This window comes from Enhydra lutris, unplaced genomic scaffold, assembly GCF_002288905.1.
Source record: "Enhydra lutris kenyoni isolate GAN:26980312 unplaced genomic scaffold, ASM228890v2 scaffoldscaffold27, whole genome shotgun sequence".
NCBI classification, from domain to species: Eukaryota; Metazoa; Chordata; class Mammalia; order Carnivora; family Mustelidae; genus Enhydra; species Enhydra lutris.
The window spans coordinates 3,213,506-3,239,482 of NW_019154111.1; the positions used below are offsets into that span (position 1 = coordinate 3,213,506).

Consider the following 25,977-nt stretch of genomic DNA (forward strand, 5'->3'; position numbering starts at 1 on the left):
GCTTCTTCAGGGCCTCATGCTCCATCTCAGTCTGTCTCCATCCCTCCCCTACACTCCTGCCCTCCTCTCCTCTCCTCCCTCTTTAAGGACCCATCTTATTTCTTGGACCCCCACTTCCCGGAGCTACTATGTAAGCGTGTTTGTGTGCTGTTGGAGGAGCGCCCTCAGGAGGATGGGGGAGCAGGGATGGTGATGTCCGGGACGGCGATCATTCCTCCTCTCTCCCTCCCCGGCCAGCTGGAAATGTGCCCTGTGACCATCCGATCTAACTAACTGAAATTTCAGTCTTGACAGAAGGAGGCTTTAAAAAAATAAATAAATAAACAACGCTAGCTTTCTTGGCCCTCAGCCTCCTGAGAGAGAAGGCAGGGGCTCTGACTGCGGGGAAGTGGAGTCCCAGCTCCCTGATTCCCACCGCTAGGGGCAATCAGCTGCGAGCAGAAACCTCCATCTTGAAAACACCATGTGGAATGGAAAACCATAACTGCACAAAAATGGTGACTCAGGAGTGCTGGGGCTCACACCCCAGGGGAAACTCAGCAGCAGCAAATCAGAGATCGGAGGTACGTACCCTTCTCGTACCTTCCACCAGGTGCCTGCCCTGTGGCCCCCAGACAGGCTCCCCGGGACCAACTGGTGCAACTCCACTCGTGCCAGCTCCTTCTTGCAGAAGCCCTGATCTCTCAGATGTCTTCCCAGACCCAGCTTTCTCGCCCTCTGGGCTCCCCGGGCCCTAGCACAGGCCACCAGGCTCCCTGCCCACCCACCTCCCCTTACCCAACCAATGGCCACATGCAGGCCCCCTGCTTCGCTGAAAGGGCATCACCAAAGGGACTCCAGTGGCACATGGAGCAAAGGCAGAGCCACTGGGGATGGCCTCAGGGGCCCTTGGAGGTGGCAGGAGGACACAGAATTCTCCCAATAAGGGCTGCAAACTCAGATAGAGCTGCAGAGCATGAGAAGCCTGTGGGGTCATTGTTTTCTAGAGACAAGAGGAAGTGGCAGTGTTTCAGGTGCCACCGCAGCGCCAGCCTGCTTCCCCCTCACCGCCGCTCATCTGATTTTGTCATAATCAAAACATCACACCAGACAGCCCATCCAGAGAGTAGCACCGGCCAAGCTCGTCTCCCGTCGCCACCGTCCCACCCTTACAGGCCCCACGCTGGAGGGGGCTGGAGGCTCTGAGTCAGACCCACGGAGTCTGGACAAATGCCACTCGGGGTCACTGGAGGCAGCGGACGGACAGGGAGGCAAGGGGATTGCCCCAGACAGAGAGCCATGCCTGGGGGGAATGAGGGCACAACTCCAACTCTGAAAGGGGTTCTGCCTCCTCCCAGGGAGCTCCAACCTGGGTGGGAAAGACAACAAGCATAGAGTGCCTCACCAGCCATCGCCATCCAGCCCAAGTAAACCTCGCCAACACGTCATTCAGATGAGCCAGCATTCAAACCTCAGAGACCGCCCCCCACACCCCCACACCCCCCCCACATGCACACACTTATACTTTTGGCTCTCTGGCCTTTATTCCCCAGGGTGGTTATCATCTCTTTACACCCGGATTTATAAGCCTAGTGACCTACAAATAATTTTATTCCTCCACTACTCTTCACTTGACCATAAAGTGGATGAGCTCTCAGCCAAACAGTGAAGCCTCCCACTGGTGGTGGAAACTGCTGGGAAACCACAGCACAGTTTTAAACCAAACTGTGCTTTTCCTATTAGAAAAAATATATATATATTTCCCCACATCAAGGGGTGATGACCACATGAAGAACGTTTAACCTCAGTTTAAGCAAAGTCTGAAATATTTTCCAAGTTGTTTCAGAAAAAATACTGATTTCTTGCCTTTGGTAAATATGATCTATTGAGAAAAAATGACAGAATATAGGATATTATGGTCAAATTCCAAAATGATAACCAGCCTGGGATCGAATGGATTTATTTGATCTCATTGACAGTATTACAGAGTACAGAACTCTCAAATATGAAATCAGAGTCCGATTTTTTTTTTTAATTTCCAAAGGTTGGTTGTAGGGGTTTGCTAGTCTTTGTAGTTTCTACTTTATTTCAAAGGGGGCTCATGAGCCCCCTTCCCACCTAATATCAATCAATATCTGACCTTTGAAAATTGAAATTGACATTTATTATCCTTTCCCATGACGTCAGCATTGCCAATTACCCTTAGCACCAATGTCCGATGGGACAGATGCTCACCTACCCTCTGGCTGAAAATAGCTATCATTGATATCAGGAATGGCAAATGTTCTCTGCCTGCTTAATAGCCCATTAGGCCACTCTGTGAAACAGGCAGACAAATCCCTCCAAAAAGCATCTGCTTCACCCACCGTGGGATGCCAAAGACTTCACGTATCAGTTGGTGAGAGCGCTTTTATCCATTCAAAACAGAAAACTATCAGCACCCCGATTCACAGGCATAATCTGCACACTCAAGTTTGCAGAACCCAATGGTGCCGCGGTTTCAGAACAAGGACCCCAGAGACGCTGGACTCCAAGAAGATTCCACAAACCTTAGCGTTGGCCTCCTCTCTCTGTCTTTGCCAACACCATGTAACATGCCAGCGATGCCACAGTAGGTAATTTAGTCGAATTCCAGGGATCCAGGCATCTATTGTGCACAGCCCACAGCATTCTACTGGGTTTCCCTGGAAATGCCTCAGAGCAATTTATACTAATTCTTCTTCTTGCTGGAAAAATCTCACAAACTACCTTAATTGCTTGAAACAATTATACTATATTGTAATCATTGCACTGCCTTGTAATTATTTGCGTTGTGAATGGGTCCCTCCCCCTACCCCCCCACCACCCCGCACCTCTACCTCCAGGTGTGAGCTCTTTCAAAGAGTTCCTGTGGCCTCAGTGTTCACTATGTGCCTGGTACATAGAAAAACTCAGTACCTTTGGTTGAATTGAGTAAATATGAACCGAAGCCACGCCGATCACTTCTTAGCTTCTGTTATGACCCCATCATTTAAGTTATATTTAAGTGGTTACTCGGCAAGGCTTATCACGAACCTTGAATATCTACTGCAGGCTTCTGTTACCGTAGACCAATGTAAGTGGAATATGAGCAGTCATTTTCAAGTATCTATGTAATTGTCTCCTTAAGTGTCTACGTCCAAAAAAAAAAAAAAATTTTTTTTTTTTTTTTAGTAATCCTGATTACTAGTATTTCTAAGGCAAACCTCACATTAAAGTTAAGTAAGTATGTGTAAGCCTAGCTCAGTATCTGGTGCACAGGAATGCACTTGCAACGTTAGTGCTCTGTCCCCACGTTCTGCTTGCTGTGTCTGGTAATGTCAAAGCCTGAAGGTAACAACTTAGTTAATGCTTTCCCAGCCACTGACACCAGCCCCACCACTTCGGGCCAGTGGCGGGAGCAATCATCCAGACACCTGCTCACAGTCTTTTTTTCCTGAAACCAGTGAGTCGTTGCTCTGTTTTAATTTTACGTGCCTCTCTCCCCTCCCTCCACCTCAAGCCATGGTCGTTTGATTAAAGCCAAACTAACAAGTGGAAGATACCCGTCAGCCAACAAGCATGCAAGACGGGACTCGGCAACAATGAAGGGAAGAAAGAGGTTTTCGATCTTCTTCAAAACTGACGGAACGATTTAGCAAACCATAAAAGGCCCTCCCTCACATATCAGCATAAACTGATTTCTAGCCTTGTGAGGTCACGTGGGGGGAAGGCTGCAACAGAAAAGAAGCGCCAAATGCAGCAGAGACGACCCAGAGCAGAATGTGTCCCCTGAAGAACTGTGCCACCAGCGAAGGACAGCTTCCTAGACACGGACAAGCAGGACAACCCCATGGAACGGGAAAATGGAAATAGCCAACTACCTTGGCTTGCTCACGAAGTCATCCTCTTACCACAATCAGCATCTCTGAGGGTTCCCGACCAAGAAACTCCCTAAGCATTGGAGGCAGCTATCCTGACCTCGCCTGGGCAGTCACATGCGCACCGGATCCCCAAGCCTCTCGTTCTTGGGAAAACACGAGATCCTACCCCTTAGCGACCCACCCAGACACAAACTCCCAACGCTATGCAGCCTGCAGCCCCCAGCGGGCCTCACCAAGTACAAAGAACGGCACGAGGGATTCACAGGTTGCCACGAGAATTCTCCAAGCAACTCCGGAGACGCACTGAAGTTAGATCCCAGGAGCTAGTTTCGTTAGGTGGTGAATTCATACCCGGGTAACCAAGTAAGATTACCGATCATTGTCTGTTTGTTGTTTTGGGGTTGTTGGTTTTCTTTTCTTTTTTTTTTTTTTTCTTTTTAATGCTACATGTATTTGTTGCCTTGATTTTTTTTTTTTTTTATTAAGTAGGCTCTCTGTCCCAACATAGGGCTTGAACTCACAACCCCAAGATCAAGAGACACATGCTCTTCCAATGGAGCGCCCCTGTTTTTAATTTTAGGAGCAAACTCTGTAAGTCTAATGCCATCAAAGCCAGTGAAGGCTATTCTGACCCAAAGGCACTGACACTTGAAGGAACCGCTGTCGTGCTCTGAGACCATCTACAGGCCTAAGAGTCACATCTGTCCATCCAGACCAGGCTGCCGATGGGCCTCCAAACTTCTGTGACCTCTGAAGGTCACCGCCAGAGAAAGAAACTCAGGTGTACTTACGAAGGGCGTGCCACTCGTCCTGACGGATGGTCTTCGTGATGTTGAAAGTGAGGTTCCTGGGGATGGTGGCTGAGGAGTAGTGGTATTTGATGTACGTGCATCGTTCAATTTCTCCTGCCGAAGAGAGACAGAAAACCGAACGTTAATGGGCAGCAACCGCATCTTGAGGCAGTTTCTGGGACCCATTTTTCTGTCCCGGGGAAAGAGACTTGTCTCCTATCAGGCCTGGTGACAACTATAGTTTACACAAGGCATTAACTTTGACTCCAAAAAGTCATGTCTACTTTCCAGAGAGTCAACTATAAAGTCCAACACCATTGATTTAGATAGAAAAATACCTCCCCGGCATCATTCAGGGATGGAAAGAACCAGCCTCTTCTCAGCCTTCTGGGGGGAGGGAGGGTGGAAATCAAGCCCCTTAACACACTCAACATCAGGTCCAATGGGACCTTTCCTGATCATTTGACTAGCGAAGCATGCATTGCTCACTTATCAAAGGACTCCTATCTCAGAACAGAGTTTCTCAAAGTGTGGTCCAGGGACCATCAGCATCCTCCAAGAACTTGCTAGAAATGTCCTTTCCTAGGCCTAATCCCAGATCTGCCAAATCAAAAACTCAGAGGTAGAGCTTGCCATTTGAATTTCAATAAGCCCTCCAGGTGATTCTTTTGTACGCCAAAGTTTGAGAACTACTGCCCCCGAGAATCTAACAGAATTACCAATGTATTGCTTCATAAATCCAGCTTGTTTGCAAATTCCAAAAGAAAGGGCCAATTAGGAGTTCCTTCCCCATTACTTTTAGTCTCCTGCAGGCATGTCTTTTGACACTTGCATATCTGGGGAATATTAAAACTCAGTGTCGGGGGAGTCATTGTGAAGAATCAGGGAAGAAGTGATTTTTAAGGTTAGGGGTTTAAAATGTGGTTTTGCACCTGAATAGATTTTGATGGTAATCCATTTTGCACCCCACTGATTTTCAATTTATAAGTGGTGACACCTGATTGAATCATTTGACCCCCCCCCCCCCCCCGGCTCCCTGTCTGCAGGGAACCCGGCAATTGGTGAAGGTCAGTAATTGAGACAGTAGCTCTCGTGAAACAGACGCCTTACTGTAAATCCTATCTGGACGACTGCCCTACTGTGAGTTACTGCACATACTCTTCCAGTGGGACAGACACTGTTCAAAGAGGCAAAATTTGGAGAAAGTGCTAGACACGCTTTTCCTTTTTCGCCTCCTCTGCCTCTGTGCCCTTAGCCTCTCAATGTCCTCAAGTCTTTCACATGCCCCTGGCATGCCCCCTGACCACAACCCCCACCGGGCCTTCCTTCTTCCCTAACTTGCTATCTTGCTATGCCTTCTTGGAAAAGTAGTCTATCAGACCATCTCAACTCACGTTCAGACCCTAAGACCATGATGCTCTGATTTCCATGACTATCTCCAATAGCATCACCTCCCATTCGGTCTACAACATAATAAACTCCCTGGCCATCCCCAATGCCTCCCCATCTCTAGTGGGGCCCGTCCTCCCTGACATCCAGTTGGTCACCAAGTCGGAAGCCAGCCCATCCTCTGTGCCTTCAGCCTCTAGAGTAATTGTGTGAATACAACAACCCATCTCAGCAAACAGCCACATTTACTAAGGACTTGCTTGCAGGAAACGCTTGTCAAGGGCTTCATAAACCGATGGTTTCCTGCTCTACTCATGTCACGACACACACAGAAGAGATGTGTACCTCCTCCGGATGAACAGATGCCTCCTCCCTGTGAAGGAGCCAGCACCCCCAACCCACTTGTAACCCTCCATGTTCAGGACTTTTCCCAAAGGCAGAAACCCCCGTGCTAGATGTAGTCTTACTTCGTCCTTCATACAACCCAATTAAGTAGGCGTTGCTATGACCATCGGCATAATAGGATATTTCACAAAAGAGAAAAAAGGCTCAAAAAAATGAGGGGACTTTCCCGAGGAAATGGCAGCACCAGGATGAGAACCCAGAAGCGTGTGACCGGAGCTTCCCTCCACCAGGACACCCTCCACAACGCTGCTTGGACTGCATTCCAGAAAGGAAACCAAGGTCTCTTTTATGCATGGGATCAACCGCACACTCCTCGGGCGGGAAGTCCCAGCCAGGGGGGCTTTCCCACCCCACCCTGCAACCGCTGTATCCGAGGCCTCTGCACCTTCCCTCCCAAGAAGTGGCCAGTATGGTGGCTCCCTGGCAAAGCCTTCCTGGCAGCTTGGCCGGCACCCCGCAACAGCGAGCAATAGTGGTTCGACCAGGTCCCTCCGCTCCCCTCCCTGAGCTCCTGCCCTACTTAGGCAAGCACACCGATGGGCTATGATTTATCAGTTCACACGCCTCACTCCCCCCACTAGATTATGAGTTTCTCAAGGGCAGGGACTGGTCTTATCCATTCATCTCGCTCTGCCCGGCTCCCAGCACCGGGTGAGCACCAGTAACACGTGCTGGGAGGAAGAGAATGAATAATCAGAGCCGCCCTCTGCAAAACCACAGTGGGAGAGGCATCCAGCCGCTTCTGTTCCATGCAAGGGACTGAAATAATTGAGGCGAATCAGAATCTAACAAATGAAGGGAAGGGATGGCTGCAGAAGCCCTTTCCTATCTGGATACAGTTAGGGAGGGAGGCTTATCCGGTCACGGCGACGTGGGGAAAAACCAGACGGGCACAGAACAGCCTCTCTCTGCACTTTGGAAATGTAAGCCGAGGGGCAACGAGGTCCATGTTTCTGGGTTTTAAGAAGAAAGAGGAGAGGAAAATACAAAGGGTAGAGAATTGTATCAAGAATCCAGATCGTCAGTGACCTGATCATCGAGCAGGTCGTGCTGGATGCCGCTTTGGAGACGCCAAGCAGGATCTCCCTGGAAATGGCCAGATGGGTGGCCATCACCGATGTCTGAGAAAAGTAGCGGATTTCTTGGCCAAGATCAGGTTCTCTCAGGCTCAAAGCAAACTCCGTAAGTGGCCATGGGTTCCAGGCAGGCTGCAGCCAGCTGCCTCCGTCTCCCGCCCCCCCCAGGCCCCCAGCCCCCCAGCCCTCGAGCCACCTGACACTTGGCGCTGCCGGTGATGGGCCCCAGTCGGGCCTGGAACAGCCCCGCTGGAGGCCTCACTATTGGCTTTGCCTCAGGGAGGCAAGCATCCTGTCTTTGACAGCAATTAAATGTGAAAGACTCAAATATTGCCTAAGAAGAGAGGCAAAATATTTATCCATGTGTCTGCAGGTCCTGTCAGTGTGCTGGGCTTTTGTAAATACAGGCGCCATCTGGGCACCGAATTCGTGTGCCCAGAACGTGGGCTTCCCAATACAAATAGGTTTTTGGGCAACAACCCAGAAGGGCTACCTGAGCGCAGGGGAGAAGCCCACAGCCTTCCCTGGAGGGAAGGTCAAACCTGTCTTCCCGACTCCTACCTTCCAGCAGGGAGGCCTCAGCCTGGATAGGGCGGGGGGCACCCTCAGGAATGAGGACAACTTAAGCCTTCATCCATACTCTGCTTTCGGGGCTGGTGACCCTCCTGTTGGCCCCCTCAGGCTCCCGGGCAGACAGGATACCCAAATGGGTAGTTAAGAAGAAATTCAAAAATGGAAAATTTACAAAGCTGAGCACAGGGTGTGCTGAGGCCAACAATGGGGGTTGTGGGGACGTACAGCCGGTGACAGAAGGACTTGGTATAACCTAAGCCTGGAGAGACAGAGGGAGCAGACACCAGAACCTAGAAAGAATGACCGCAAGGGGAGGGGTGACATGACATGACCTTGGGCAGAGGGTCTCAGCCAGCCAGGGGTGAGGGGACTAGGAATAAACATGCAACCTCTCACTCCTCCTTCCCCCAGTAGCCCAACCCACCAGAAGCTGGAAGGGGTTGGGAGGCAGGAGCTGAGAACAGGTGCAAAGTGGAGGGGATCCGAGGGGCAAACACGGGCTTCCGGCTCACTTCCCTTTTTTCCCTTTCCTCCCTTGTTCCTCTCCCATCACCCTGGCCCCGCTCTCCTTCTAAAGGCATCACTCCCGTTCTCCCTTAACTCCAGTGTCAGCCAGCTCCTTCTCCCTTCCACCTCCCCCTGCAAAGGAAGACCCCAGGACAAGGAAGAGTGGGAGACCGTTCCCGTCCTTTTCCCCCATCTCAAATCCTTGAGGACCCAAGGCCCGAGTGTGATGACTCACTTTAAGCCCTCAGTGTGATCCTTACGCACAGGGAGCATTCAGTATCGTTAGTCTCACTTGCTGTCCTACAACTGCTTACTCTAAGGGGGCAAGACCGAAAGCAAATCAGAAATAACATGAGCAACCACTGCTGACATCATGCCACATACATTTTAAATACATATATAAATACATAGATTATATATTTATATATATAATGAGAAATTTCTGCACACGAAAACCCTAGAAGGCTGGCAGATCAAGAGCTCTGATGTACCCTAGAACAGGAGGAGACAGACCAGGGAAGGGAGAGGCAGAGACGGCACCAGACGCTGAACTCTGGATTCCGTTCATACCTTACAACAGCGCTGGTAAGCAGTTCTCCTCTCCTGCGCATCTGCCATCGGTGAGACCTGGTTTCCGAAACCCTTGTGGAAGGCTTCAATATCTTAAGGAGGAAGCTTCTCAGGCAAAGTGATTGGAGAGGCAGCCCTGAGACCCACCCCCACCCCCACTCCACTGGAAATTCTCTGCCCTGAACAGGTGCCACAGCACTTCCAATTTTTCCATTAGAGAGTTGTTCCTTTGGATCAAGTATGATGCTATTAGAGCTCTAAAGGGGCTGCCCTCTAAAGACGTTCAGACGGGTAGCGCTGAGTCACTAACAGGGCTGTGAGTAAGCGAGCTCCCAGAGAAGCTGGGAAAGGCATGAAGAATCCACTGAGGGAGGGGAAGGGCAGGGCGTGTGCAAAGGCAAACTCACATAGGGTGGGCTCCAAGAAAAAGGAGGACATGGGAACTCCCCCACCCCCATGTTGAAGGCGGAGTGATTGGTACAGCCACTATGGAAAACACTATGGTGCTTCCCCAGGGACAAAAAATAGTACTACCGTATGATCCAGCAATCCCACTTACAGGTATGTATTTGGAGGAAATAAAATCACTACTTTTTTTAAATTTTGTTTATGTTAAGTAATCTCTACACCCAACACGAGGTTTGAACTCACAACTGGAGATCAAGAGTCACATTCTCTATCGACTGAGCCAGCCAGGCACCCCTGAAATCATTGTCGGTTTTTTTTAGTTTATTTATTTATTGGAGAGAGAGAAAACACAAGGAGAGGGGCAAAGGGAGATGAAGAAGCAGACTCCCCAGTGAGCAGGGAGCCCGACACAGGACTCGATCCCAGAGCCCCGGGATCATGGCTTGAGCCAAAGGCAGATGCTTAACTAACTAAGCCACCCAGGCGCCCCTGAAATCACTGTCTTCAAGAGACAGCTGCACACCCACGCTCACTGCAGCGTTATCCACGACAGCAAAGACATGGAAACAACCTAAGTGCCCATCAATGGATAAAGAAAATGTGGGAGACACATGTGTGTATGTAGGTAGGTAGATATATATGGATATATATAACAGAGTATCGTTCAGCCATAAACAAAGGAAATCCTGTCATTTGCAACAACATCGATGGACCTTCAAAGTATTATGCTAAGTCACAGAGAGAGATCGTATAGTCTCCCTTATATGTAGATTTTAAGAACACACCGAGACAGAACAGATCAGCCATTGCCAGAGGCAGAGGGGATAGTGGTACGGGAGCTGAGTGAGGGTAGCCCAAAAGTAGGATACCGGTTATTAAAAAGTTCTGGAGATATAATATACAGCATGCTGACTCAAATTAATAACATACATTCGAAGGCTGCTACGAGTAGATCTTAAAGGTTCTCATCACAAGAAAAAAATTGGTAACTACATGGGGATGAATGTTCATTATTGTGGCGATCGTTTCTCAGTATATGCATAGATCAAGTCAACACACTGTGCACCTTGAACTAACACGGTATTAGATGTCGATGGTATTTCAATAAAACTGGGGGGGAAAGTGGAACGAGTCAGTCTGGACATGTGATAGTCAAATGTGCTTAGGAAACATTGAGTTAAAAATATCTAAATGGTTTACTTATTATGGGACTTCAAGAGTTCTTAATGTATGCTGTGCCTCCCTCCCCAGCCCCTGCCCTCACCCCCCCCCCAAGAAAGGACTGGTGTGGCAGGCAGACTCATCCCCAACGACTTTGACCCCAAATCCTTTCTTATTCAAAGAACAGTTCCTCCCACTGCATTGTGAGTTCCTCCCACTGCATTGTGAGTTCCTCCCACGGCATTGTGAGTTCCTCACCATCAGAAGCCCCGTCTCTTGTTTACACTCTGTCCCCAGACCCAGCAAGCCCTCCACACACATTTGGAGGGATGAAGAATGGAGATCGGGGTCTGTTACTCAATCAGATGATCCCTAAGGTAAATGAAGTAGTAGGCTCTGAGTATTTGCTGGCCTCCCCTCAGAAGCCATTTGCTGGAAGTTACCAGCAAAGCAACGCCAGGGTCAAATGTCCATCTGGGAACTGTGTCCGCATCTCGCCTTGAAATAAGCCTGGACCTCTGTGGACAGAGCCATGGCAGGGCCTCAGTGTACCTCGGATTCCCACTGCAGTCGCAGGGGGCACCCCAGGAAAGCTGACAGCACCCCCTATGCTCTCCCTGCCTCAACACGCTTCGCAAGCCCACTTAGTCCACACGAGGCAGCCTACAGGAGAACAGGAGAGGGGAGCAACCCTCAGGCAAGGGCGGGAGAGCCAGAGAGCAAGCGTCTGAGCCCCTGGGGGTTGGGTGGAGCACGAGGCACGCTCTGCACAGTTACACAGAGGGTGACCTCTGGGACCCCACGTGCGGGGCTCACCCCAGCAGGCAGCTCAGCACCGCACACTTCACGGCTTTCTCCTCCCTCCCCTGTTTCCCAGGGACTCCCTCACATTTCCTGTCTATAGGCCACACTGGGGCAGGGAGAGCTAGAGGAGAGTGGGGAATGTGGTCTATACACCTGACACCAGTGTGGATGGTATTAGGTAAAAGGACCCGGTCTGACTTAATCCTCATGTCTCCCTCATGGCCGGGCTCCCTCCTTAGAAGTCTTTTGGATGCCTACCCCATGTCGATGCTCCCAGTTCCTCCCAGCAACCCACTGGGGTCGATATGCTAGCGGTTTCCCCATCTGACTAAAGGAAGAAGCCTCACAGGCAGGTGAGGGCTCTTTCCAGAACCCCTCAGCCGGCCAGGAGAGAAGCCGGGGTCTCTTAGTGGGTGCACAACGCTTTCAGACGTCACAGCTGGGATGCCTCACGGCCTGTTAAGGGTTTATTGGGAAGAAGGTTTTTTTTTTGTTTGTTTGTTTGTTTTTTTTGTTTTTTTTTTTTTGCAGCCCCAGTGCCTTGTAGGGAGAAGGAACTCTGATACATTCATTAGTGAAGGAAGAAAGAAGGGGAGGAGGGGATGACACCCAGGCCTTCTCCGCTGCTCCTCTTCCTCGGTGCTGACGGCACAAGCGCCCAGAAGACGGGGGTCTGGCCTGCCGGCCCACCCGGCCTCAGCCTGCCCCTCAGGGGCGGTGTCACCCCCCGGGGTCTGACGGCCCTCCGTCCCCATTCCTGCCCAAGGCCTGTGCTCTGTGCTTAATATACGGAAAGATTAAACAGGGGGTGGAAACACGTGGAAAAACACTGAAAACCAACATTAAAAAGAGAGAGAGAGAGAGAGAGTGAGATGAAACCAGTTAAAGGTTTAAGTCTTATTCAAAGGGCATTTTTTTTTTCAAGGAAAAAAAGAGTTAAAACGCCATCGTAGCAGGGAGAGAAAGTGGGGAGCTTTCCCTGTAGCAAGTGAGGAAAGCCATCACCAGCTGCATTACTATCGTCACCGCCGAACACTTGAGCGGTCCTAAGAGGAAGGGTGGAGGTCCGGGAATTCGAGGTTAGAGATTAGAAGCCAAACTGTGTCCCTGATGAAAAAGCTGGGAAGCAGACCAACGTGCTCCAGGGGTTCAAGGAGGGCAGAACAGCCGGGGTTCCCCACCCCTCCCAACCCTGTCTGCCAGTGGGGCAGAAGGGGGATAGGACTGGGAAGGGCACATGCTGGGCTACTCCACCAACCACAACGTTGGCAAGAATCTCCCTGCCACGGGGAGGGGGGAGGGGGGCAGCTTGTCTATTTCAAGAATATTTCAAGAACCTTCTGCCACCTTCTCAGGCGCCTCTTAGCACCTTCTGCTCCTCCCAGATGTTCTGAGCCCAAGAATTTGCCAGGCTTACAGCCGCTGCAGGCCCAGCCAGGAAAGGTTTTCTTTAGACTGAAGGAAAGTGTTAGGTTTTCTGTTTTTAATGCTTTCAAAAGCATTCCACTGTGTGTGCTTTGTTTTCCCGCTTGAGACTTTTAATGTCCGCGTGCACTGCAGGGTTTACAAGCGGAGCCGTGTTCAGGGGGCCCTCCCGATTCACACACATGGCATTCCACTCCCAGCTGCTGACTGCCAGCACCCCGCTCATCCCCCAACACGTGCCTGACCCCTCGCCTTGGGCCCGAACGTCTTCCGCAGGCTGCTGCCATCACCAGGTGGTGTGCACATACGTCCCCTCTTTCTACCAGAACTAACAGCTTTGAGCAGGGGAGGCTGCCGGTTTTCAGCTCTGTGCTCCCAAGGGCCAAAATGGTGCCATGAAGTACTGTCATTCGTTCCAACCACAGCTTAGTTCAATGCCTGCTTTCTGTGTATTAGGTACTATACAAAGTTCTTTAGCACGCATTATCTCATTGAACCCTGGAAGGTAAGTCCTGTTACTCTCCCCATTTTGCCGATGAGGACGTAGAGGCTTAGCAAGGGCTCAGGTGGGATGCAAAGCCATCGAATACCACACCCATTAAGACACACTGAGGAAAGCCAATCAAGCTCTTCCGCAAGAAACCCCGGAGGTCTTCAGTCAGAAACAAATGAAGCAGAACTCTTCCGTTGACAGGGATTTCCGGCATCTCCAGGCTTTGCCGCTCTTACCAGAGTAAGATGAAGTGTTGGCTTCCAAAGTTCCCCAGAGAGTGCAGAGTCCCTGATCATAGGGGAGGGGAACTTGGGGGGCCTCCCATGCGTGCACCTCAGCCACACTCTTGTCCCCATTCCCAGGACAAGCCACTTAGCAGGAGAGCTCTCAGGCAAGGTACCCAAGCCCTCAGAGCCTCACGTCTTCAAAGGCAGAAGGCAGATAATAGCACTCGCCTCCTAGGACTGAGAAGCGTAAGCCAACCTAACGGCTGCCCTGTGTAAGCATTCAGTAAATGCCCTCATGCCCCTCCCCACCCCAAGTTACCTTTCCTTCCAGCAAGCGCCTTCCAGCTTCCACGCCCACGCGGCTACAAAACCCAGCATGACACTGGTTCAGTGGACGTGTCAAAGTCTCTCCCCATACCACACTCATCACCACCGTTCCCTCTCCAGGCCTGTGCGAAACCCAGGGGACAACTCTCTGGTCTGGGAGCCAGAGCAGAACCACAGCGGCCTGGCTCTGTGCATGGGCAGCCACGTTGCGGGGCTGGTCACACAAAGGGGAGAAGACACCAGCACTTTCCCCACTGAGACGGTCAAGCCACCACACGCTCAGGCAACTGTCTCTTCTAATTGGTTTGTCTGTATCTTGGTTACCTCCTGCCAGATCCCAAATTAGTTCAAGCCCCTGAAGAAATTCTTGGATTGTGAAGCTGTCATTCCACGAATCAGCTATCTGTCCCACGCATTTCATCAACGGGCCATCCCCATACAAGCCATTACTCACATCCGTCCTTCAACAGGGCAGCGCTGAAGAAAGAACTCTGCGCACGTACACACAAAACTTTCCTTGTGACCAGAAAGCAGACCAGTAAGAGAAAGCAATTTGGGGAGGGCCCTTGGGCCTGCTGGGAATTCACACCCTGACGCGCCCACCCCAGGCCCACTCCCCAGTCCCCTCCACCTGGACACCGCACACCCCATCGACCTGCCCAAGGAGCATAGCCAGAAAGGGGACGAGGCCAGCTTGGCGTGGCCTGTGTGGGCTCTGGACATCAGGGTTTCCTTGTTGATCATTCACCCGCCATCTGTTTAATAAGCCCTTTGGACAATTTTCCAGAGCCCCCCCTAGCTCAGCTGCTCGTCTGTGTTCATGGACTCCACAGTCTTTTCCTTTCTGGAAAAATCGGGACACGGCTTTCCTGCCTCCAGGCTCACAGCACTCCAGAGGCCACCTCGGAGGGTCGGGTCCCCCTGCGTCAACAGGACCGCCCCACGGGAGACACCGCCGCGCTGCCAGCTCCTCCCTGGCCCTCAGCGTCCCCTGGCGCCCAACACTGCAGTTAACAACCAGAACAGAGGGGGGCGCCTGGGGGCTCAGCTCATGATCTCAGGGTCCTGGGATGGAGCCCCGCATGGCGCTCCCTCAGAGCGGAGTTGGCTTTTCCCTCTCCCTCTGCACCTCTTCCTGCTCCTCTCTGTCCCTCTCCGTCTCTCTCTCTCTCTCTCTCTCTCTCTCTCAAATAAATAAATAAAATCCTAAAAAAAAAAAAAAAAAAACAGACCGGCAGCCTCCCTGCTGGGTGACCAGCTCTCACAAGCGAGCTCGGGGTCCCCGCCTCCCCGCAGAGCATGGCTCCCACACCTCTGCCTCCTGCTCCCCCCGCTCACCAGCCCCTCTGCACCGCTTTATCCCTAACTGTACTCCTTGACCCACACCCAAATAGCGTCCGACCCTCCACAATCTTCTGTGCTAAAGGCCACCTCGTCATTTTAAGATCTACGACAGTTTTTACCCAGATTTCCACATTCCTGGGTTCTGAATGCCTTTCCCCCCTTTCTGAATCTTTTTAGCAGGTTTTCAACAAGACATGTTCAAATGTCATTACACAGCAACCCCCTCACCAAAGGAAATAGAGAACGACGGGTTCTTGTCCTGGCCCCCACAACACCCATCTTCCCAGTAAGGCTCAGGGCTGCCGCTTTTCCCCATTTGCTCATGTGTTTTCCAGCTTGAAACGAGCTGCTTGGGAAAGAAGAAGGTGAGGTATGGCTTTAAATTACCGTTGAGGGTGTAGTAAATAACCCATTCCCTTATTCCCATATCACGGCCCTAATAACCTTCTAGAAAGTTCAGAGCCCCAAGCCATCATGCCCTCCCCATGTCCCCCCTCCCAGGGCTCAGACACCCAGCACGAGAGGCCGCAGCTCCTCCAGGCAGTTTCAGCTGGTGGAAGGATCATCAATCTCCAGGCTCTGACAGACAAACGAGGCGAGAAGGAGACCAAGTCTGGTTTTTCTCTGGAAAACAATGAGCTCATGCTTTCTCTCCGGGGACCCAGGAAGTGGAGACAGATCTCAAGATGGGGAGACAGTGATGGAGACAGGCAGGAGTGATGAAGGATGGGCAGGAAAGAGGGAGGAGGCCAGTCTGGCACTTTTTTAATGTCACTTTTTATAAGAATCCCCAGCTCTCAGGCCAGAGGGAAACATCCATTTTCTTTAAATTAAGGATCCAGCATGAGGCAGTTGTCCTAAAGGGGAGGGACAGCGAGAAGATAAACTAGTCAGAAATTCTTCATTCTGCTCCTTCAGAGAAAAGATGATCGTTCATGAGTCACCAAAATTGCAAATCCCACAGCAAAGATGGTTCTGCCTTTCTCTGTCCCTGCTGCTCGGGTGTGGGGTTCAAGATCGGATACGTGGAGGAAGACTTCAGGTAGCTTTTCCGATGGTGGGCCTGACACCCCCTCCCCCGTGGGAATCTTCATAAGGCCAAAGGCCAGTCATTTCTGACAGGCCGAACCAGATAAAAAAAGGAGAATTCAGACAGCTGTCCAGATGTTTCTAAACAGCTAAATGAATGTCTGATTGCAGCTAGGGGAAAAAGATATCCAGATTACAGAGTTTTCTGGTTTTCATTTGGGAAAAGGGAGTTATATAATCCTGATTTTCTTTACCAGTTAATTCAGAGAGAGAGAGCGGAGAGAGAGATTGTATGTGTGTCCCTGTGTATCCCCGTCCGGAAGCATGTGTGTGTTTGGGGCAGGATCAGAGGAAGAGGAGTTGTAGATCAGAAACCAAACCCAGGCGAGTAATTATTTTACTCCTCGCCCTGTTGTGTGCCTTAGCTAAACACTGAATGGAAACTAAAGCTCACAAAAAGAAAGCAGAAAGCCCCAATAAATTATGTGGGTTTTTTTACCTATCTCCAAAACTGACTGTTTTCTTGTTGAAGGTAATTCGCTTGGCTAGGCTGGAGATGTTAAGCGTTAACTTTGCCGGACTCACTAGTTGGAATGAACTCGAACCCGGTGTGAATTTGTGACCAGTGAATTGTCCCCCATGACTCCAGCATCCCTCCTGTGGTTGAGGGCCTGGGCCCCGGAGCCTGCCTGGGGCTACGCCGGGCTTTGAGACCTGTGGGGGTAGGACGGTGGCCAAATTAATGCAGGTTTCTGTGCCTCCACTTTGAGAAGAATCCAGTTTATTTTAAAGATTTTATTTATTTATTTGACAGAGATCACAAGTAGGTAGAGAGGCAGGCAGAGAGAGAGGAGGAAGCAGGCTCCCTGCTGAGCAGAGAGCCCAATTCAGGGCTCGATCTCAGGACCCTGGGATCATTACCTGAGCTAAAGTCAGAGGCTTTAACCCACTGAGCCACCCATGCCTCCACTTTGAAGGAAGGGGATGCAAACATCCACCCCCTAAGGGGCGCTGAGAGATTTCAGTGAATTAATACAGATAAAGCATGGAACACCAGGCCCACCGTAAGCTCTCCATAAGGTCTGCAGCTATACTATATCCACAGAAGATGTTGATTTCTTACAAATCAAAACCACAATGAGATACCACCTCACACCCATCAGAATGGCTAAAATTAACAAGCCAGGAAATGACAGATGCTGATGAGGATGTGGACAAAGGGGAACCCTCCTACGCTGTTGGTGGGAATGCAAGCTGGTGCAACCACTCTGGAAAACAGCATGGAGGTTCCTCAAAAAGTTGAAAATAGAACTGCCCTATGACACAGCAATTGCACTACTGGTTATTTACCCTAAAGATACAAATGTAGTGATCCGAAGGGGCATGTGCACCCGAATGTTTATAGCAGCAGTGTCCACAATAGCCAAACTACGGAAAGAACCTAGATGTCCATCAACAGATGAATGGATAAAGAAGATGTGGTATATATATGCAATGGAATACTATGCAGCCATCAAAAGAAATGAAATCTTGCCATTTGCGATGACATGGATGGAACTAGAGGGTATTATGCTGAGTGAAATAAGTCAATCAGAGAAAGACAATTATCATATGATCTCCCTGATATGAAGAAGTTGAGAGGCAACGTGGGGGGTTTGGGGGGTAGGAAAGGAATAAATGAAACAAGATGGGATCGGGAGGAAGACAAATCATAAGAGACTCTTAATCTTACAAAACAAACTGAGGGTTGCCAGTGTGGGAAGGAGGGTAGGGAGAGGGTGGTTGGGTTATGGACGTTGGGTAGGGTATGTGCTATGGTGAGTGCTGTGAATTGTGTAAACCTGGCAATTCACAGACCTATACCCCTGGGGCTAATAATACATTCTATGTCAATAAAAAATAAAAATTTTTTTAAAAAGATTATTTCTTCTATACATCATACACCACGAAAGTTTTTTTAAGACACGAAGTGAGCACGTATCTGGCATGTTTTTGCAAAAGAAATGCATGCCCTAGGAGACAGGTTGCAGGCATCCTGTCCTTTCCCTGCCTTGTGCACTTTCTCAACTGGGCTCTGGCTTGCCCCCTACCCCAGCTCAGGGCCCTTTCCCATAGGCTCCAACCCTGGCTATATCCCACCACCACGCTCCCGCCTCAAGGACTGAGACCACTGCCCCCCGCCCCCACTGCCAGCCACCTCTAACACCTGTTACAGCAGTGACCTTCCTGAATCCATCTACTCACTCGACCCTCACTGACAACAATCACAGAAGCATCACTCTGAATGAACAGGACTAAGAAGTTGGACCACCCGTAACCAGCAAAGTGGCCACAGGGGACAAACGTCTGCCCGGTGAGGACATGGGTGGGAGCCAAGATGGAATTTCTCTTTTACACTTTCTGGAAATGCTGCCTCACATTCTACCTCCCAACCAAAATAGCAAAAACCCGACAGAGTCAGGGAATATCAGGGTTTGGTGAAGACTGAGGAGAAAGCAGCTTTCGGACGTTGCTGGGAGTGTAAGTTGTTATAAACACTTGACAAAAACCAAGTGAACTGGAGAGGCATATGCCCTACCGCCCAAAATTATGCCCTCGTGGGCAAACTCCTACTATGTGGGAAAGGATGTTCCGTACAGCACTGATCAACCTAAAGGTCCATCAGTTAGAAAAGGAAAACATGGTTATGGTCACAGGATAGGCTACTCTACGATAGTTTAAATGAAAAAACTAGAACTGTACATATTAAGACAGAAAGAGTCCTCAAAATATAATGTTGAATGAAATAACAGAACTGTAGAGTCACACCTACAATGTCTTTGCACCTTTTTATATTTTAAGTTTTTCCTCCCTTAAAAAAATGTACTCTTTTGGGACCCAATGAAAAAAAAAAAAACACAATCTCACTTCAGGAAGAAAGCCACCTGTTCTCTTAACAAAATCAAAGGCACATGATCTAAGTTTTAACTGCAGGAGACCCTCCCAGGGGGCCCTGGATCACCTCCAGCTGACCTTCTCCTACGGCATCTCACTAACCACCCATGAGCCCCACTCCCCTCCCCTAGTGCACACAGGTGCCAGCCCTGCAGGGCTGGATGCCAAGTAGGACAAAGACATAGAGACAGAGGAAAGCAGAAAGGAGCACAGGACACAGCGAGCACTACCTGGTGTTGGGGGAGAGAGGGAAGGTCATGGATGGCTGAGGACATCGGGGAGCCTGGGGAAAGTGGGAAGACCACGCTCTCCAGCCCGGGAGGGTGCAGGACGTGGAAGAAGGGGTCGCCTGGGGCCAGCCAGTGTTTGACGAGTCCCAACTGAGTCCACAGGAGAAGACTACTCCAGAGTCAGGTTTGCGGGGGCCCCACAGGGGATCACTGGGGTTGGTGCCAGAGTACTGAGGGGGAGAACTCAGGCAGGGGACTGTCCAAGCACCAGAGAGGGGCCCGGCTACAGCTAGAGGCATGGACTAGGAGGACACAGGCGAAGCCCTTCTGATGGACACTGGCTTCGTAGCCCCTTGGATGTGACCTGCTCCTGCAGTAACAGGTGCAGCATCATCCCTCCCACGTGCAGGGCTGGTACCGCTGCTGCGTCTGAGCCTAACAGCTGGTCCAACTCCCAGAGCGCAGGAGCACAGAGGCAGCGAGCGGGTGCCCTCTGGGACCCCAGGCATCAAACTGAGTGAGCAGAGGAGAGCACACCATCCCGATGGAGTAACCCGCTCCTCAACAGGCTGCCAGCGCCGCCCTAAGGGCAGTGAACAGTGCTCCTGGGTCCCTCACAGAACTGGCACGGCACCAGCTTGGAGGGGGCACTTGGGGAAGGGGACCCAGAATCCAGAAAGCAGAGCTGAGAGCAGAGGAACCCCCAGGGCAAATTCAAGTCATCAGAGGGGCAGGAGGCAGGGAAGGGAGCAGGGCGGGATGGAGTGGTTAAAAGAGGACACAGGCAGCTATCACTGGAGACATTTCTATTCCCTCACATTTGCCTAGCTTCTAGAAGAGGGACTACATGAAGATTTTCTAAATGAAAATAAATAAGACGACACTATCCCAGAGAGGTGGTGCTCCAAGTGCACACCACAGTGAAGCTTCTAGAATAGAATGAGACTCTAAGCAGCCTAGGGTTTGAGGGCAGGTAAGAAGTCGTCAAAGCCTGTGGAAACTGAACCACCAAGACAGTGAAATAGACCCGTGGAAATGGAGAATATCATACAGAGCGTCCCATCCTATCTGGTCTCCAGCCATCCCACCCTGGGAGCCCCATTAGCTCCCAGGACGGCCAGGATGGTGTTCATGCTGCTTCCTTCTTCGGGCCAGCCACTCCCCTCTCGCCCAGCCCAGACAGTCACCTAGGGCTCCACTCCCACCCTGCCCGCCAACACCCCAACAGGTTTCTCTATCGCCTCTAACATCTCAGCTGATCTCAGACCCTCCCTGCTACCTTCTGTCTCCATGAAATTTCCCACATGTCCCTGTGTCTCTCCAGGCGCTAGAGACCCCGACTCTTCCCCCACACACACCCCCGCCCGCATTGTCTAGCTGGCAGGCAATGTGATGGGATGGAAGGACTGGACCGGAATTCAGAAATCCAGGGGCAGCCTAAAACACACAAGCATTTACTGTATGGTCTGTAGAGGTCATGGACAGGGTGGCTTATGTGATATTTATTGTCTCACATTCTGGAAACTAAGTCCAAGATCAAGGTGCCAGGGCTGTTTTCTGAGGAGATCGGTCCTCCTGGTTGCCTTGCTCTGTCCTCACATGGCACAGAAGGGGAGAGTGGGTTGGAATAGAGTGGTGGGGCAGGTCTTAGAGGAATACCAGTTCTATCCAATTAGCCTTATGGTGCCTCGTTTAATATCAATGACCTCCTGAAGGCCCTGTCTCCAAATAAAGTCACATTGGCGGGTAGGGCTTTAGCACCAGAACCCTGGAGTGACTCAGTTCAGTCCAAGGCACAGTAATGGTGGCAGCTCAAGTCAGTAGGAAAAAGATGGTTTATTTATAACTGGTATTCAAAAAACTGGGTGACAATTAAATTGAAGGCATACTTTTTACACCTTAAACCAGAATTAAGTCCAAGTAGATCAAACATTTATTTGGAAAAGAATTCATAAAAATATCAGAAGAAACCATGAGAAGATGCCTTTATAGCCATAGGGGGAGAAAGCCTTCATGACTATGACATGAAATCCCCAAGAGAACATATTGAGAAGTCTGACTACACAAAAACACAAGATTTCTGCCTAGCAAAACCCACTTTAAGCAAAATCAAAAGAGAGAGATTTGCAACAGAAATCACAAAGGACTGATTTCCCTCATACATAAAAAGCACCTACAAATCACTAAGCAAAAGATCACCAATCCGATTTTTAAATGACCAAAAGGAGAACAGACAGCTCATGGGCCTACAAAGGGACCTTGCACATATGAAAAGGCGCTCAAGAGCACTCCGAAAGAGAGAACGATAAATTAAACCAGCACCGAGCTGGCATTTTCAACAACCATTCTGGCAAAGGTCCGCCAGTTTGATCACACACTGTGAGGTCAGGTGTGGGGAAACCAACACACTCATGAATTGCTGTTAGAGTATAAATTTTGTAAATTTGTACTACCTCTCCAGAGGGCAATTCATCAATATCTTTAAAAATTACAGAAGCTCAATTTGACCCAGAAATTCCACTTTTAGTAATTTATCTGGGAGATGCAGTCTCACAGGTGTGAAATGACATACCGACAAGGTTATTCATTGCCACTTTGCTTACAAGAGCAACCTACATTTCCATCAATAGAAGAATGGCTAAATAAATTATGGTATATCCACAGAATGGAAGGCAACAGCATTTTTTAAAAGGCAGCTCATTACAAACAGATATGGAAAGCTTTTTGGGATAAATTAAATGGAAATAAGGTGCAGAACAGTGTCTAAAGTGCACCACATTTCTGTAAGAAGCAGGGGAAGATGATAAACACATAGGCAGATGCTTGCACACACATAAGACACCTCTGGAAGGAAACTAATAACATTGGTCGTCTGGGGCAGGAGAATTGGAAGGTCAGGAAAATTAAAAGGAAAACAAAAAAATGTTCCTCATAGATCCTTGGATAGTTTTAAGATGATGGATCCTGGGATGTATCGCTTTACGAAACCGTCTGTTATAAGGCTCCAAACGAAACAAGGTAAAAGAGTGTAACAGAAACTTCAACTCTGCCTAGGCTCTGCCCAGAACTGTCTAGAGTCCGTCACTTCGGCTCTGGGAACTCCAGATGCTGCACCCTGCCCTCCCGGTGCCACAGGGCTCAGCATCCCGGGTGGACCTCGGCGGACACCTTGGAGTTCTCTGCGCTCAGAATCCCTCTCCCCACAACTTGGGTGCCCCTCTCTAAACCCAGGCTCCCATGGGGCCGAGGTCAGTGCCACATTCCTGTTGCTAACTCGGCCTTGACCTTGTATACCAGTTCCTCCAAGCAGGGGGGCTCTACTTCCCTCGGATGGGACGGATGGCTGGATTCCCAGCCCTGGCTGCAGCTGGGGAGGCTCAGACACGGGCTCCCACGCACTGACCCAGCACTACACAGCCTGCCCCCTTAGTTCCTGTCGTTCTGCTTATCTGCTTACCGTGTTAGTGGCTGTTGCCCTGGGTGTCCCCTCCCAGGGCTTGAGAGGGCTCCACCTCCCCTCACTCGCCTCTCATGGCCAACCCATGAGAGCTTCCCTCTGGGAAACAGCTCAAGTCTGGCCCTCAGCTATGTTCTAGAACACTGTTGTGAGGGATTCTCTCTGGTCATTTGATGTTGGTTCCGGGTTATGTTACAACAGCCCAGACAACCTGTCGTGAGGTCCTCTGCCAGCTTGGGCGCCACAGCTGCCACAAGATGAAACACCACCGCGGTGTGGACCTTCAGGGTTACGCTGGCTCCACTCTTCTTCCAAAGGACACATCAACCACCTCGTTTGGGCTTCAGGTTCCTCGTCAGTTCATCCAACATCAGGCCACCCGGCCCTGGAGCTCCTCTGCCAGGATTCTGAGACACCACCCAGCTCTGTATTACCGACAAATGACTCCAGCTGTTTGCAGGGCTGCTTGGTTTGAACAAGTACGTGACCTTGATTCTCTCTGGGCTTATCTTCAATCCACAGCGCATCCCCGACTTTCGAGGCAGCCTGTAATTTTTGTGTGTCCTCTTATGTGAGTACTTCAAGGTCACAATCACTGGCACACAGCAATCAGCTCTCAAATGACTGCCTTAATGGATGTTGTTTGCAGCTTATCCTAACTAGAATGTAAGCTTACTTCTTTTTTATCTCCTCATAACACCTAGGGATGTGCAGTGCTCTGCATACAGATGTAGGACACGTGGGTAAAGAGGCGCGGGGCCGGGAGCCAGAAGGCCTGGTCTTGGGGCATCTGGGTGGCTCAGTGGGTTATGCCTCTGCCTTCAGCTCAGGTCGTGATCTCAGGGTCATGGGATCAAGCCCCATATCGGGCTCTCTGCTCAGCGGGGAGCCTGCTTCCCCCTCTCTCTGCCTGCCTCTCTGCCTCCTTGTGATTTCTCTCTGTGTCAAATAAATAAAATCTTTAAAAAAAAAAAAAAAAAAGGAAGAAGAAGAAGAAGGCCTGGTCGGAAGTCTCTCAACTTCTCCCTAACTCAGTTTCCATATGTGTAAAAGGACAACAAGAACATCGACCTCACAGGCTGCTGTGAATACCTAAGGTGAAAACGGATTCAGCCATCACACACAACACAGAAACTATGCGAATTAATGTACTGAGAGTCATTTTATAAACATCAAAGAAGGGCTTCTAGAAGATACAGGCTCTGTGCTATCCAAGGGGACTTGTGATGCTTCTGCGGCCCTGGCACTCAGTGACTCCCCCACCAGGCTGCGGAGGCAGGAGCCCCGAAGCAAGGCCAGCCTGTGTTAACAGCCCCGGGGGGTGTTACTCTCTGCCTCATGGAATCAGGACAACCACCTTTGAAGGGTTCCCCAAGTTCTATCTCCTAGAACCCAGAGAAATCCTGCCTCAGGGGTCTGCCCCACACGAACAGCTTCACTACTCATCCCTGCTGCTCAAACAACCATGCGCTGATCCACCACATGACCCTCTACCCTAGCGTGAAACTGGGGAGCAGCCCCTCCTGGGCCACAGCCACCCAGGACCAGGGCCCAGCTCGGGACACTAAACCGTACCAACGGAATCCTCCCTCAAGTGAGAAGGACACCAGAAATATTGAAAGAATGAAGGTGAAGTTGAAAAAGTGCCATGAGATCTAGCTGGTACCAAGGAAACCAGGATAAATAACATAAAAATATGAGGGAGCCAAGCAAGGGGGAAGCTGAGGAGAGAGAGGTGAGGAAGCAGCAGAGGCCCGGAGGGAGGGGGCAGGACCAGGACTGCCCCAGCTCTTCCCCTTCCCAGCTGAGGTGTATCCTCCCAATCAACGCCGCTACTCATCTTTGTGCGTTCCTGGAAGTCGAACCAGCCTACAAAACTCCGGGTACCTTGAAAAGGCATCCAGTTGCCAAAAACACAGCTCCCTCTCCAGACCACAACTATGGGCACCACCTCCCTGGCCCCTGAGGATGAACTCTGGTTTCCTACCCATGACCTTGACTCTTTGACCATGAACTCAACCTGTCAGCCTAACTCCTTGAGAATGGCTTTCTCCCCACCACCACATACACATACCCCACAACCCAAAAACCCTGTTTCGTTTTTATAGTATCAAGTCACAATGGGCAGGAAAGAAGACCCAGTTATTAAGGATTGAAAAGTTCCAAGAAATTGAAGTTCCAAAAGGAACCAATTCTCAGGAGAGACTGATCAAGAACCAAAGTCCACACGGATATTATAATTAAGACCATCTATAGAGCCCTGTTCTGTGCAAGGCTCTGAGTGAGAGGCTAAGTACCACTCCCCATAAAGCACTGGAAGGACCATCACAAGCCCAAGCCAGGCCTGCCGGGGCCTTCAGACATGTCGGTCACGTCTGGAAAGGTCAGTAGGGCAGCTACAGCCCAGAGCAAGAGTTGCTGAGTGGGATTCGAAGTATCTGCATTCGAGTCCCAGGATTGCCTGTCTCTTTCCCTCTCTGGGTCTTCCAGAAGTTTCACTGCACCAAAGGCCATCAAGACTGCAGGGCAAACCATCCATCCTAAGGGAAAGTCGCTGTGCATACCTCAGTCCAAGGACACAGAATTAGAAGGAGGGGAGAGGGACTCCAAAGGCAGGAAGATGTGTTGCTGAAGTCCCTAGGCACCTGGCCCCAGGGATTCTTACCAGAGAGCCCCAGGGAAGGGAGGCAGGACAAAATAAATAGAAGCGCCAGTTGCCAAAAGTCCCTGAAAGACGCTGCCCCTCCCCCATACGAGGCAGCATGGCTCTGCGATCCACAAAACACAGGGAGCGAGTCTTTCCTTGTTAATGAAATGACAAGCAAGAGCCAGGCTCCTGGGAAGTCAGGGGCACAGCAGCAGGTTGGACCAGCCTCCATGTGGAACAGACCCAGAGAGCAGAAGCTCCGCCACATCAGATGTGGAGAGAGGCAGGAGACCCGAACAGGCCACCTGGCAGGTGTCACT

The 25,977-nt window shown here is 50.4% G+C and overlaps 1 protein-coding gene across 1 annotated transcript in view; it reads right to left on the minus strand.

Annotated features, from left to right (window-relative positions):
* The window catches only part of LOC111151846 (transmembrane protein 178B), a 332,186-nt gene that overhangs the window by 210,859 nt on the left and 95,350 nt on the right, over window positions 1-25,977 (minus strand). The window contains exon 2 of the mRNA XM_022510060.1: window positions 4,652-4,765. Within this exon, the coding sequence (XP_022365768.1) occupies window positions 4,652-4,765 (114 nt within the window). The remainder of the gene's footprint in view (window positions 1-4,651; window positions 4,766-25,977) is intronic.